The sequence below is a fragment of the Coenobita brevimanus genome, chromosome 71, assembly GCF_032717465.1.
Source record: "Coenobita brevimanus isolate Jiangsu-jjx chromosome 71, ASM3271746v2, whole genome shotgun sequence".
Classification (NCBI taxonomy): Eukaryota; Metazoa; Arthropoda; class Malacostraca; order Decapoda; family Coenobitidae; genus Coenobita; species Coenobita brevimanus.
The window spans coordinates 58,766,452-58,781,651 of record NC_137024.1 but is presented as its reverse complement, the minus strand read 5'-3'; the positions used below and the strand labels follow the sequence as shown (position 1 = coordinate 58,781,651).

General features: G+C 42.3%; 1 protein-coding gene across 1 annotated transcript in view; it reads left to right on the top strand.

Annotated features, from left to right (window-relative positions):
- Nucleotides 1–14,968, top strand: part of LOC145406805 (uncharacterized) — an 87,129-nt gene extending 72,161 nt beyond the window's left edge. Inside the window, exons 11-16 of the mRNA XM_080277902.1 lie at nucleotides 8,980–9,129; nucleotides 9,510–9,638; nucleotides 10,182–10,303; nucleotides 11,122–11,270; nucleotides 13,288–13,475; nucleotides 14,894–14,968. Coding sequence (XP_080134028.1) covers nucleotides 8,980–9,129; nucleotides 9,510–9,638; nucleotides 10,182–10,303; nucleotides 11,122–11,270; nucleotides 13,288–13,475; nucleotides 14,894–14,968 — 813 coding nt within the window. The remainder of the gene's footprint in view (nucleotides 1–8,979; nucleotides 9,130–9,509; nucleotides 9,639–10,181; nucleotides 10,304–11,121; nucleotides 11,271–13,287; nucleotides 13,476–14,893) is intronic.
- The last annotated feature ends 232 nt before the right edge of the window (nucleotides 14,969–15,200 follow it).

Below are 15,200 nucleotides of genomic sequence, written 5' to 3'. Positions count from 1 at the left end.
ATACCTCTTTCTGTGGATTAATGGTTATACTCCACTAAATTATTAATACATGTTATCATTTATATACATTGCAACCTTAAAAATCTCAGGTGGAGGCGCGTCCATTCACTCACTTGATGTAGTGCTACTTTCAGGTGACTTCACTGACAGGCCAAAGTTTCTCGTAGTTCAGGAAATAGTATACTGTACTGGGTGAATTAAGTGATAACCACATAACCAGATAGACGGGTGATGAGTTAAGACCCTCCAGTTGATGTGGCCTAGAAGGTTTTACATCCAAGGGACGCGTGGGATTTGTAGCCTACGTAATGCTATTTAGGGAAGAGCAACAGGTCACTCTCATCTATGCGGACTAAGTAGCCTATACTCAGTTTTTTTTTATTGTTTTTATTTTTTTTTTTATCGAGGCGGAGGTGCGCTTGACAGGTTGGTGATGCTTGGCAGAATGTAACATCACTTCACAATCCCTTTACTCGTTAGCATTATTAATTGACAACATATATGTGAGGGGGAAATTTGGGTTAGTAAATGTTATTCAGACATGTTGCATTCAGCCAATCATCACCAGCCTGTAAAGTGCATCTTCGCCTTAAAAAAAAAAAAAAAAAAAAAATTAAAAAAACAAAAAAGATATATAGTCTTTCGAACATACTACCTAGCCCTTCCAGCATACTACCAACATACCTAGCCCTTCCAACAGACTACCTCCCCACTTGCATTCATGCTTCATTCCCGCCATTTTTGACTACTTGCCCCCATAAGCACTCTTCTCTCTTCGTACCTGCCTGCCCTCACATCACCTTTCCTGCCTTACACCCGATTCGTTGTCTTTCTCCCTTCCTCACTATCAGTCTCCATCTCACCCATCCAGCCTCGCATTTTACCGGACTTTCTACCTACTGCTTATGGTAGCCTTCTGTACTATAGTTATTTGCATCTTAAGTGCTAATACCTTCCTACCCACCTTCTGTGTCTCATACGAATTATCAAAGTTATCATCTTTGAATTTTTAATAGGACATTCTCTCTCTCTCTCTCTCTCTCTCTCTCTCTCTCTCTCTCTCTCTATTTCATCAGCGTAATTCATGCACCTATACACGTGTGTTAAAAAAAGAAACTTGTGCGCTGTCGGTATGAATTACACCGCGGTCATGTCTAAGTAGGTGAAGCACAGTGACACGTAGAAAGCCTGGTTGTGCGTGTTTCTAGGGTGTAGTTACTGCAGGTAGGAGCCGTGTGACAGGAACAGCCTACTGGGGGCCACGTTTGACTAGCTTTAATGTACGATCGTTAAAAAATCTCTCTCTCTCTCTCTCTCTCTCTCTCTCTCTCTCTCTCTCTCTCTCTCTCTCTCTCTCTCTCTCTCTCTCTCTCTCTCTCTCTCTCTCTCGAACTTCGACAATCACGTTCATAGATCCGTAGCAACCGACATTGATGAATTTATTTTGCCAAAGATCAGTGTCATCGGTATCATTGCATCTGATCAACCAGACTAATTTTCGAAGTCCATGAAGAGAAAATCAAGAGAGGTGGCTGTTCCTGGAAATAAGAATAAATACTCATTGACTTAGTTTAGGCATGTAGTTAGTCTTAAGTATTGTTTGGAAGTTTTAGTCTTAAATAAATAGAGTACAAAAGGAGAATTGGGATGGAAGGAAGATGTACAGGAAGTGTTAAAAGAGAACAAAATAGTTTATTCTTTAGCCTTTTTGCAGCCACTTCTCCATTAATTTATTCTTTGCTACCTGTGGACGGCTGTTTAGTGTGATACCTTATGAACTGGAGGGATTAGATATGGCGCTTCCCCTTCGTCATTGTGTGTTCTAGGCTGCGCAGAATCGTTTAGTGATGTAGTCTGGTGAAAGGGGTTAAATTTAAATCAGCAATATTGTCATCAAGCTTAGGTAGAAATGGCCCCTTTGCTCAAACGTGATTCAGGAGCTCTCTGCCTGTACTCTTTTCACCTTGACCTGGCTCAGATTTTTGTCCTTTTGCAGCTTAGTCCATGCAGATCCGTCTCAGTGGCAGAATAAGACTGTAATTGTATGGCTCTGTCCTTTCCTTAGCACTCTTATATGACTAGATCCTATTCTAGTGTTGGTCTGTTGTTATAGCTCATCATTTAGGATGGAGATATGGCTCTATTTTGTTATAATTCAGCATTCAAGATGGAGATAGCCTACGGCTCTGCATTTTCGTGACTAGCACCTGTGTTGATCTGTTATAATAGAATTCAGGAAGAATGGATATTAGTCTTATGCCAAGTTGAAGTGAAAAGAGCGTAGTGTAAAAGTATTTGTAATAAAGTTAGAGTGTGGAGGTGACGTGAGAGGTATTTCAGCTGCTGGGACCGACGGAGGTGACCAGTCGGGGTGTGTGTACCTCTCCGGCCAGCCTCACCGTTTCTGCCTCGCCTTCTCGCACCCCACAAAGTTCTTCCCCAGCCTGCCTCACCCCTCCCAGCGTCCCCTCGCCCTGTCTCACCCCTCCCAGCTCCTCCCCAACTTTCCTCACCCCTACCAATGAAAAAGAAAGAAATAATGGAAAGGAGAGCCCAGTCAAAACAAACCCAGGCGACGATAAGACATCCCCCACTAAGGACAAACTGAGACCGTCTCACCACAATAGGGAAGGGTCAGTTAGGAAGCCCCGCAGCAAGGAAAATCATAGAGAAGTGCATACCAGATTAGAATTCAGTAAAGAAAATCCCCGCCAAAACAAGGAAGCCCACAGAGAAAGCCCGTCCCGCGGTAAGGATGGCCTTGTGGGGAGGAACGACCGCGCGGTACCTGCAGGCGAACGTGGTAGAGGAAGCCGTATAGATTTTCCAATACAGAAGGAAATTCACGCAGAAAAAAGCCACCGCCATAGCAAAGATACCCACAGAAGAGAGGGTTACGCTGAAAATAATCACCACAACAAGGAAAGTCATAGAGATAACGTACATAGACGAGAGAACTTCAGGGAGACACAGCAGGAGCGAGACCGCCGCAGTAAGGACAGCCGCTCGGAAAACCCAGACCACAGAAGAGAAATCCACACAGAAAGCCCAAACCATAGAAGAGACACAGAGAACGCAAACCACAGGAGGGATGGATACACAGGAGGCCCAAATCACAAAAACCACTCTGAAAACAAGGGCCTTAGAAGGGAAGGACAGCCAGATAACCAGAACCAGAGAAGAGAATGCCACAGGAAAGAAACTGGGGGAAAGGATGACTGTATTAGGGACCCTCTCAGCAACGACCACCGCCTTCATCCCCTCCTTCAGGCAACAACGGCACTGCTGCGTAACCCCAGAGGAGGGCAGCTGAGGCGGTTCTCTCACCACCAGGTAGTTCATTATACTTTCAGGCCATTTCCAGCCCCAAGGTCAATCCATCACCAGCTGTTTACCCTCTGTTCACCAAGATTCTAATCAAACCATATCGAATTACAGTCTAACTAAATCTAACCTATTTTATCCTGACCGGAACAACTTGTGAACGGATTGATTTTGAGGCTGGACTCACCTGTCATTATTGCCACCTTCCACTGTAGTTTGACATGGGGAAGGTGAGAGTATTGCCCAGTAGTTGACTTTAATTCCCCTCAAATGGTCACAGTTTTGTCGGGAAAACTCTGCCTTTAATATATATATATATTTTTTATGTAGTAGAGGTTGTTAAATGAATGATAACAGTAAAATTGCAGGACAGACTTGCGGTCCATGTTGACTTGGATGGCAGGTGCGTACAGTACATCCTTGTAATACCATACGTGAAGGTGGGTGGCAGGAGACACTGTGTCCTGCAAAAGAGTCGTATGTGTACTAAAAATCATACGTTACATTTACGGTTTCTCATAGGTGGTACCTCACTTGAGATTTTATTTATTTATTTTTATTGTTTTGTACCTTTTTGATGCTTTTCATGTTGTCTTGGTTTTGGTCGGAATATTTTTAGAGTAATATGTCTCTTTGTAATAATAGGCTGTATCAAGTTACTGTGATATGGTACATTTTTCAAGCTTTCATCTTTATGATTTTGGTCCATACGATAAATTCAGTTATCCATAGTGCTTCTTCCGGCATAGGCTATGTCAGTTTCTGTCACAGCTAATCAGGCTAAATTTTTAAGATTATGTGAGAAGTCAAAAAATAAGTTCTGCCAGGTAATCTTCAGAGGTACATGGGGTCACCTTATTTTACCCCCCCTCCCCCTTTTTTTTTTTTCCTCCAAATCATTTTTATTTCCTTTTGTCTTTCATTCCTTCATTCTTTCCTTGTCCTTCTGCCTACAGATGACTTTACACTCCCTCTTTTGTCTTTCTTTCCTTCATTCTTTCTTCTTCCTTCTGCCTGTGGGTGACTCTACACTGAGTGACAAGCCAAATGGTTTCCTGTACACCAGGAAACCATTTACTACGCTGGGTGGTAACCATATAACCAGATTTTGGCACCTGGTGGTTTAGTGGGTATTTATTGCACTCCAATCAGATTGAACCGGAGAAGGTTTATATCCAAGGGGAGGTTGGGGTTCATTGCTCATGTAATGCCACTCAGGGATGAGTGAGGCTGATCACTCTCATCTTAAATGTCGGAACCAGCTGCCTTGCCCCGGGCACCTACGTTCCTCATGGGGCAATGTAGGATTGGATGATGGGTGGATGGATTAAAGTTGTGAAAAATGTCAGGACCAACTTGCCTAGCCCTGGGCTCTTACGCTTCTCGTGGAGCAACATAGGATTGGATGATGGATGGAATTAAAAGTTCTGAAAAGCTTTCTGCAACAGCGCCGACAACAGGCAGATGCCATCTTAACATGCCATTTCTGGTGTGAAATTACCCTGATCTGTACTGATTTATCCATATCTAACCAATGCTTTTGTGGCTTTGACATAATTTATCCTAACCTAACCTATTTTATGCCATCCTAACTAAACATTGTGACCTAACCTAACCTGTCATTTACATATTATAATTGTATTTTCTTTGTTTGTTGATGGATCCTCTTCAAAATTGAAAACACACTTCTGTATGCCTTTACAGAGTCACTGAATCAATTCAAAGTAGGAAAAAAAATAATAATAATATTTAAGAGGTGGGCCTGTCTCCTTGAAGATTACCTTGCACCATTTGTTTTGTCCACCATTCACAGCAGATGGCTTCATTTTAAACAGATTCCTTACGTTTATGGTTTTGTATTGTTTCTTGTTTGATATTCAGTAAATAGTACAGTACAGTAAGCTGGAGGATCATGTTTGGGGCCATCAGTCACCACCAAAAACACCGCTTTTGATGTTTGGTTTGGCTCGTTTTGCAGTTTATATTTTTCACACATCACTGATAGTAAGATATCATTTACTTCTGCTATTTTGCATTTGATGTTATATTGGAATGCAGGGGTAATAGTGTGAAACCTGCGGACATCTCATGTTTTCCTAGGACACGTATTTTGTTCACCTCTCTTCCAGTGCCCCGTGCTTAAAAAATGCAGCATTTATTACTTTTTAATTTGTTACCAGTATGGCTTTTGTTTTCTTCTCACATTCAGTACTAAATATGGATTTCCCTCATCAGCACATTTCATACTGTTTCCCTTATGTGTATCTCGTCTCAAATGCTTATGTGTCGATCCCCCCTTCCCCCCCCCCTTCCATCCAACTCAGGCTTTATCAATTCTTCTTTCACTCTGGTTATTTTATTCTCCCCAGTGTCTTCAGTTTTATTAATTTTGTCACTCATACCTCGCCCATCTCATGCTTGGTAAGGTTAGGTCTTCCAAACATCTTTCTGTTTGCCTTCCCTACCTAACTGCCTCCAGGGGTTGGGAGTACAGTGTGTGTGAACAGTAGAGCTCAATGACTATATCATGATTATTACTGCATTTAAGGGTGTTTTTCAATGTTTGAACAGTTATACAGTGCATATATAGGGTTTCATAAAGGGTTAGATCCTCTTTGAGGGGGTTTGGGGATGGTGATACATCAATTTCCATCAGTATGTCACCCTCCGACACCCCCTTGGCTGGTATATGCTGGATAATTTAGAGTTGACTGTATACTTTCAGAGTAACTTGTATGTTGATACTGTATTAACCTAACATTGCTTAGAAAGTATTCATCCTCAAATCACCAAGATGAAATGTTAAAAATCATTGGATGTTTACCAGTTAGGGAGGAGGGGTCTATGTAACAAGGTTTTTATTTTTACCTTCTGTGATTTTAGTGTTTTTTAGCACATTCATTGCAGTGTGGAGCACATAGGTGCATAGACATTAATAGCTCCTCACCGATGTCAAAAATTCCAGCAAAAAGGGGGGGGGGGAACTTGAGAGGAGGTGTCTCCCTGTAAGAACTTAGTTGTACAGGTGAGCACCATTTACTCAGTGAAAACATCGGATTCAGCCCACCTTTGACGATTAGACAGTTTATGCAGTACTGTATATAGATATTGTACTGTGTACTCAAATGTTAGAAACTGTCAACCCCCGCCTTTTTACTAGGTGTACCGTGCAGTGCAAATGATTGTACTGCAAGGATGTATTGTACTGTAATAAGTCAGAACCCAAAGGCTGCTATGACTTTTTTTTTTTTTTTTTTTTTTGTTTTTTTTAAATAGAAAGTTGTTGGAAGAACTGTGGCCATTTTATTCCACTGCTGGGTATATACAGTATATATGCAGAGTGCACTGATGAAATCTGTAGAAAATATTAGAGTTTGTGTTTTAGAAATTGAATCGTATTACTTTTGCACTGTAGTTACGTGGGTAGAATACTGTACTTTATTACCTACCCTTGTGGTTAATTTTATGTGTACTGTTGGCTTGATGTTGCAGTATTGGTGATTTATTTTTGTGTCAGTATACACAGCTGTATTTTATAATATTTTGTATTTGTAACCTAATGGCTTATTTGACCACCTGTAGGTACACCCCACCATTCTTGCTTATTGTAGTACTGAGCACAGTACTGTATTGTATAAGGTAATGGGTATTTGTTGTAGTTGAAGTCGTGTAGCTTTGCCATCTAAATTATGATATGAGCAGACAGACTGTGAAGGAGTGCATAAAGATGGCTTAGATGTATGGCTTTTGTGGTAAGTAGTGACTTCTTGAATTACTTTAAAACTAAATGACTCACCAGCACAACAGACTTATACTCACAGCACAGCAGACTTACTGAGTGATCACTGCACCACTGGGATAGTAAATGACTGCACACTTACACTGAATGGCCAGTTTACAGGTGACTGACTAGACAGATAACTGAGGTACCCAATGCTCAGTGACTTGCACTGACAAAAGTTTTATTTCCTCAAGCATTTTGTTAGTGTTCACCCTTATTGTTCATTGGCTGGGTTTCATTATCATACTGTCAACAAGCCACCCCTGACCATAATAAGACCATTATCCCTTTTTTTTTTATACAGTATTACATGTATTCTTAAAATCGAGGGAGTGCTAGTAGTCTAGCCATTACTGTTTTAATGGCTTCACAGTGAGTTATTGTACTTTTTAGTCATTTGAGGCAGACACTAGAAGTACAGCATCTTCAACATGCTGTAGGATTGTTTCAAGGAAGGAAGCAGCTTGTGTCAATGCAGCAACTTTATGTGAATGTATGAGATGGCTTTTTCTTCCTAGCACACCAGGACTATATAGACATAATTTGATCTGCAAATTTAACCACCTGATTTGGAAAGAAATAGTGTATGTGTGCCATTCATACTGCTCATGTCAAGCATTGGCCACACATTTTGTTCAGCTCCACTTGTTTGTAGGAATGCTTGAGGAAATATAGCCAAAGTGATATCCTCGTTAAGGAGTTTCACAGAATGGGGAGCATGTTTGGTAGCCACACAACACTGGCACATCCATATTCTGTGTACGGTAATTAATTTTTTGGTGTGATGTATCTTTTTACAGAGTCGTTATTGCTTGATTATATTGTATCTGATATCCTTATGCCCAGTAAATATTTTTGCTGGTAGGTTGTCTCTAATGTAATGTTTTGCGTATTTAACTCGACTTGACAGTACTACAGTTTTGCTTTTAAATGTATTTAATCCTTAAATTTCAAGTATTGGTGTTGTGAGTCTTTTCTTTTGTTTACTTCCAAGAAAATGAATTACATGATAGTATATACTGAATTATTCTTCCTGGGGGGGTGGGGGGAAACTTCTGTCAGTTCTCACTCATCCAGTCACTTGAAACACCAGTTGCCTTTCTTTATTCCTCCCACCACTTCAGTACATCTTACCTGTCTCCTTCCTTCCCAGTCTCTTCTACATTCTCACCCTCTGCCTTCTTCTCCCTCCTTCCACCTTAACCACATCCGTCTACATTCTTCCCCCTCTGAACTTTCCCCCATCACATCACCTTCAGCCTCACTCACATTTTTTTTTTTTTTTTTTTTTTTTCCCCCCAGCCATATTTCCATCTCTTGACTTCATCCCCCTTCTCTACCTCCCTGCCCTTCCTCTTTGCTTCTGGCTCCCACCCGTACCTTCCCAACCGTTCTCTTTACTTCTTGCTCTTTTTTTTCAGGCTGTTCCACAAACCTCCTTCCCTCTCCCCTCCTTAATTCCCCTCTGTACCTCCCTCGACCTTCCTTCAGCCCCACCATAACCTCTTTCTGCAACCCCCAGGAGCTTGATGTACCTCCAGAGGAGTGCAGGAGGGTTGGCTGGACAAGGTGTGGCATAGCTGTACCCCACTTCATATCCTTTCCCCTTCTATTTGTCCTCCCACCACGCACTGCCTCCCTCCCCATCCCGTCCATGTACCTCCATTTTCAACCTATCACTCCCCCCCTTCTCCCCCCTAAGCCACCCTTTGTCTCTCCCCTACCCCTCACTCCACCTTCAGCATGCTAACCCACCATCTGCCTGTCCCCCATACTCTCACTCTATCTTCAGCCTCTTTGCTTCCTCCCTCCTGCTTATCTTCCCTTTCATCCCCACCCATTTTCTCCAATTGACCTTGTTTCACCACCCCCAGGAGCTTGATGGTCCGGCACGTGGAGTACAGGAGGGTCGTCTGAGCCAGGTGTCACGTGGCTCAGAGCTGTTGGACAAGACAGCAGCCGCCACAGTCAAACAGGAGCTGCTGCACCTCTCACTGGAAAAACAGGCACTTCAGGCTGAGAAGGTGAGTTAGTTTTATATTATACCAGTGTTATTATGCTGGGTGTGTTGAGGGTTTGTCTGTTTTGTGATGTTGGGTGTGTTGAGGGATTGTCTGTTTTGTGATAGTGATGCATATTAACTTGGGTGCTAGAGAGGGACACCCTCCTGTGGTAACACCATTACAGTATACCCAAGAGGCTTTGCTGCTCATTTTATGTACATAAATGTCCCATAGCCCCTCTCTACCCCTTTAGAAAGAGATGATGAATTGCAAGAGAAATGCAACTTCCTGCAGTCCATTGGGTCAATATGAGTTTGGGGACACAGCCATATGTTAACATAATCAAACTTTTCTTTACCTCCCCCAGGTCTGCCCAGACTAAAACTAAAGGAATGTTTCAGGCCGAACTTGCACGCGTGGTGGAGGAGCGGGAGAGCCTAATTAATGAGCTGCGGCAACAGGTACAGCATCGTGATCGCACCATCCAAACTCAACGTGTCCACCTTGATGATGCGTTACGACTTGCTCAGGTCGGCAAGAGGCTTCTGCTTTCTTTTTCTTGTTCTTCAGTTAACTGTGTTTCATGTGTCATATCATCTTGGTGCATGTTTTGTCTTTTCTTCTTTCATCTTTTGTCTCATAATCAGCTCTGATTGACTTTGAGAATTTGTTGTTATTTAAGCCCTAAGTATACAGTAATAGAGAAATAAAGAACATGATTTTGTAATCTCAGTGGGGATGCTTTATTTTTTTTTTAATTATTATTATTTTTTTTTAATATAGAGAGGGGGGGGGTCATATTGCCATCATGGATATAGTTGGTTTGTTTTTACCTGATGGAAGTGAGCCACTCCCAGATATTTTAATGATACTAAGTCAGATAGCATAAAATTTTTTGAGCTGTTGTTAGGAGGTAGAAATGAATCTCCATGGTTACTAGTTAGATCAGCCATTTAGTTTCACAGCATTTGGCTGTCAGCGGACCCGAAAGGGGTTAGGAATCTTTTATCAGGTTAAAATAAATGTGTTATAGTTTAGTAACGATGATGATGATTGTCTTTCTCTGTTGGCAGAGTGGAAAGAGAGGTGGTGTACGTGGTGAGAGTCCAGGAGGGCGTGGGGGAGGGGGAGGAGGGGCAAGGGAGGAGCTACAGTTGGTGAGGGATGCCATCACATCACTCAGAGCAAACTTCAGGTCAGTATCATTGTTATTATAGGGCTGGTGCTGGCAAGGGATGCCTTCACAGTGGTACCAATATAATCGGAAGGTTTTGCTGTCTTGTTATGCAAAAATTCATCACCTCCTTACCAGTCTCCTGAAAGGGGGAATGTGAACTGCTGGCAAGGGACAACCTCTTCCTGTAGTCTGCTGAGTTCACATTCGGGTGAGCCCATGGGTACAACAGCCACAGGATGTTTGTTTATTCATATCGTTTATAAGGCTCCAACATGCATGCATCGGCCTTGGTCACCTAATGGCAGCTCTTCACGCTTCTGATCCCTGAAGTCACACTGTATGACCTTGTCCCAGGTATATTTTGGTCTGCCTTTCGCGACCTAGCCTCGGTGTTTATATTTATCACCTTCCTTTACTACAACCCTTAATATTTCCTTAAGCTTATTGTTGTATGATTGTGATTAATACTTTGCTGACACTTCCCTGCAAGCTGTGATGATGAATTGTGTTTCATGAAATATTATTATGCACTAGAGTAGCAGTAATGTGCACACGATAAACTGTGAGAAGGAGACGCAAATGTTAATTCTCTTCAGTCCAGGGATATGTAATTCATTATATTCTTGCTACCTCCAGATGATTATGTTAACTTTGGAGAAGCCAATTGCAGTGAGAGTTTGAAACAGTCTTTAGTATCCTTTTTGTTCATTGCTTTCTTTCCTTAAGCTGTATACCATAAATATATCTGCAAGTAGCAAGACTAAACAAAGAACAGGTCATCATTAAGTGTTAGTAAGTGTAAAACCCAACTACAATAATGTAATCTTGTCCCACAGAGACACTGACCCAAGCCAACACACCCTGGACACGCTGGAGCAGGCCATAGCTGTGTTGATAGAGCGTGGCAGTGGTGGTGGCAGTGGCAACAGCTCGGCAAATGACAAATCTCCTCGCTCTGCCTCCGACAAAAGAACACACATGAACGGTTAGCATGGGGTAGATTTTGCTTGTGAGGGTTTTTGTACATTTTGTTTTGTTGGTTGAGTCATATTCCAAGCTGAAACACACTGATACAGATTTTGCTACACATTTGATATTTCTTTTTTTCCAACAGTTTCGGTCAGTTGTGGGGAAGTAGTTAGCTGATTGTGGCACTTGGTGTAGCATAGATGTTTTTTGCAGTTAACCTGTTCAGTGTGGTAATGCATTCTCCATTGTATTATGCATGTTGCCAGATACCTTTATTCATGTTACAATACTTTTTGAACTGGAAGGGTTAGGTATAGCATCATTAATACTTTCTCCTTCATGATATACCTCTAAACTGGATCAGATTATGTTAGGTTGACTCTGTCGGATACATTTATATGAAACTACTGAATGTGGGGAAAGTTTTTTGGCATATCAGATGGAGCCAGGATTCCAGGGGCTGATGAGTGAATGGAAGTGCGGCCCATTGGATCGGGCAAACTTGGGCAGTCAGGACTTTGCTACTCCTCTCCCTGCCCAAGGGTGGGAAAGGAGGTCTGGATGATGATGATGATCATCATCATCATCATCCAGAAATTATTATAATGTCACCAGGTTGGAGGGGTTAAGTCCACAACAGATTTCAGAAAGATTGCCTATTGGAGTTCCCTTGTTATGCACACAGCTGTCCAACTTGTTCGTAAAATCATACCATTACCTTCTGATAAGAGGATGGAGAATGAAGGACTGACTAAGAGGGTGTATGTAGGTGAGGTGGAGGGAGGGAGAGGGAGGGGTAGACCGAGGATGAGGTGGAGGGATGGAGTTGAGAGGTATATGAGGGAGGGGGGGGGGTGAGTTGGGGGGAGGGGAGTCAAATGGTGGGTGACAGAGTGACTTGGAGGCGTTTTGTCTGCGGCCACCCTTTGCGGGATTAGGGCGTCGGGCTATAGATAGATAGATAGATAGACCTTCTGATAATTACTGTACTTCTGATTGGCTAGGGTAATTTTCTTCCTCTCAATAAAATGATGAGTTGTGTTGCACAGTATGATGTTATTTATTTGTAAATTTCACACAGACCTCTCCATCCTTCTTTCCTTCAATCCTCTTCTGTCTTTCTTTCCTTCATTCTTTCCTCGTCCTTCTGCCTACGGGTGATTTTATACTCCCTCTTCTGTCTTTCTTTCCTTCATTCTTTCTTCCTTCTGCATGTGGGTGACTCTACACTGAGTGACAAGCCAAATGGTTTCCTGTACCATTTACTACGCTTGATGGTAACCATATAACCAAATTTTGGCACCTGATGGTTTGGTGGGTAATTATTGTGCTCCAATCGGATTGCGTCAGTGTAGGTTTATATCCAAGGAGTAGTTGGGGTTGATTGCCTACATAATGCCACTCAGGGATGAGTGAGGCTGGTCACTCTCATCTTAAATGTCGGGACCAACTGCCTAGCCCTGGGCTCCTACACTCCTCATGGGGCAATGTAGGATTGGATGATGGATGGAGTCACACTGACCCCCTAAGTCATGATTGGTGGATGATAGGTATAACTCTATGAACGTGTTACCTGGCATGCAGTATACCTGTAAAGCTTTTGCCAGTTTCCTTTGGCATACAGCACCAGTTGTGTAGTAAAATTTGTTATTTTGAAGCACATTTTTTAGTTTTACAAGGGCTGCCTGTACTCATCTATTTCGTACTTGATTATTTTGTTTTATTGTATATTCTGGGAACTTGAATCATGTGTGAATGACTAGCCCATTTCACTGGTTATGTTGCTGAGAGTTTTTCCATATGCAAACATTCTCATTTCCTTTTCCTGGGTCTTACCTTACCCTTCCCCAGAGGTGGGAAATGGGGTCAGAATGATTATGTTACTGATTTAGTTTTGTAAGGTGGGGCCAGGATTTGTGGGGCTTGTATAAAGTGTGGATGATTGAGGGAGTCATTTCAGTGGACATGTTGATAGTTTTCTAACGTTTTAGGTGGGGAAAAGCATGGTTATTTATTTGTTTCTGTTTCTACAGGTGGCAGTGAACCGTTTACAAAAGTGATCTACTTCACGGAGCGTACTGTTACCCCGTTCATGTCAACAGTGGGGCGGCGGCTTGGAGAAGTGCGGTTACGGGACTTCAAGGCTATGTTTGACCGGCCAGGCTCCTTCAGGTTCCACTTCAAGAGTTACGATCCTGAATATGGCATGGTCAAGGAGGAGGTGAGTTTCTGGAGGGGAGTAGGAGAGATTGGAGCACAGCACAGGTTTAGTGAGGGATAGTCACATACAGCAGTACCTTTTTCACTGTGTAATTTTAGGTGTTAGAGAGGGATACCTTCTTGCAGTGACATTTGTATATTTGAGTAGCTCTGTTGCCAAGCCACGTTGTTCAAACATCCTTTAGCTCCCTCACTGTTCCCCAAAGGAGAATGGTGGACTACAGCAGAAGGGCAGCTTAAACCTGGATGTACCAGATTCATGTCCAGTTGAACCTCAAGGCACTGCAACAACCACCCAGTTAAGATTCATTTTCAGTTTAATCATACCATATAAGCACACTAATACCCTATTACCAACAAACTTCCATAATCCTCCTGTGTCACAAAGCACACTAATTCCTATCTGCTCCATATTCAGTCAGCTCACTTACCTCATGGCTAATTTGTCAGTAACTTGAACATTGCTGTGGGAATCCACGTTGTGGGAACCACAGAGCTGTGGGAATAGTGACATTATTGTTATCGTATTTCTAATGATATCATCATCATCATCATCATCTGGACCTCCTTTCCTACAGGGCAGGGTTTTAACTTCTCAGATTACTGACCTTTTGCTAAAGGAGTGTCTGAGTTTAAATAATGTTAGTGGGTAATTAAGGTGCATCAATTAGATTGAGCCAGTGCAGGTTTATATCCCAAGGAGTGGTTGGGGTTTATTGCTTACCTGCTGCAACATTATTATTATTATTATTATTATTATGATTACATCTTAAATGTCAGGACCAACTACCTAGCCCTCGGGCTCCTACGCTACTCATGGGGAAACGTAGGATTGGATGATGGATGGATTATTATTACTGTTAAATATTATTATTATTATCTTTATATGCAGCATGTGTTAGGAGTTCGAAACCTGGCCAGTAAAGGAAGAGGATATTCGTGGGCTGAAACGTATGGAAATGACAATGATTAGATGAATGTGTAGTGTGTCCTAGAACGTGAGGCCTGAGGGCTAGGTTTACAATTGAAGAGCTGAGAAGAAAGATGAGACTGGAGTGTATTGATGCTGTGATGAGGAAGGGCGGATTGAGATGGTTTGGGCTTGTAGGTAGGCTGGAGGATGGCAGTTGGGTGCAGGATATGAGAAGTGCGAACGGCAGGGGTAGGGTTGTGAAAGGCAAGCCAAAAAAGACCTGGAACAAGGTCATAGAGGGTGACCTCAGGGGTAAGGGAATGAAGAGGGAGGCTGTCAGAGTTTGAGCTGTGTGGAGAGCGCCATTAGGTGACCAAGGCCAATGCATGCAAGTAAGCTGGAGGCTACATGATACAATTATTATTATTCTTATTATCATTATTATTGTTTTTATTATTACATATTTCTCCCAGGAGTACTGGTTAATCCCCGTTTTCATTTTTCAGATTGTAAATGATGACGACATTCTCCCAGGTGTTGATGGAAAGATCATCGCCTGGGTAGAGGATGACACAGAGTGAAGACCAAGCCCATATTACTTGTTCTGGTGAAGTGAAACATTTTTCAGCACCTGAAGAAAAAAGTGGTTTGGATAATTCAGGAATGATACTGAAAAGTCTATCGCAATTCACCCGTTGTTGACCTGGAGTTGTTTTTGTTGTTTAACCTCAAGTCTGTGTAGCTGAGCAGATCACCAACTGCAGGCAAGCAACCGTCCTTACTGCCCATCCCATACAGTGAACCGATGCAGCA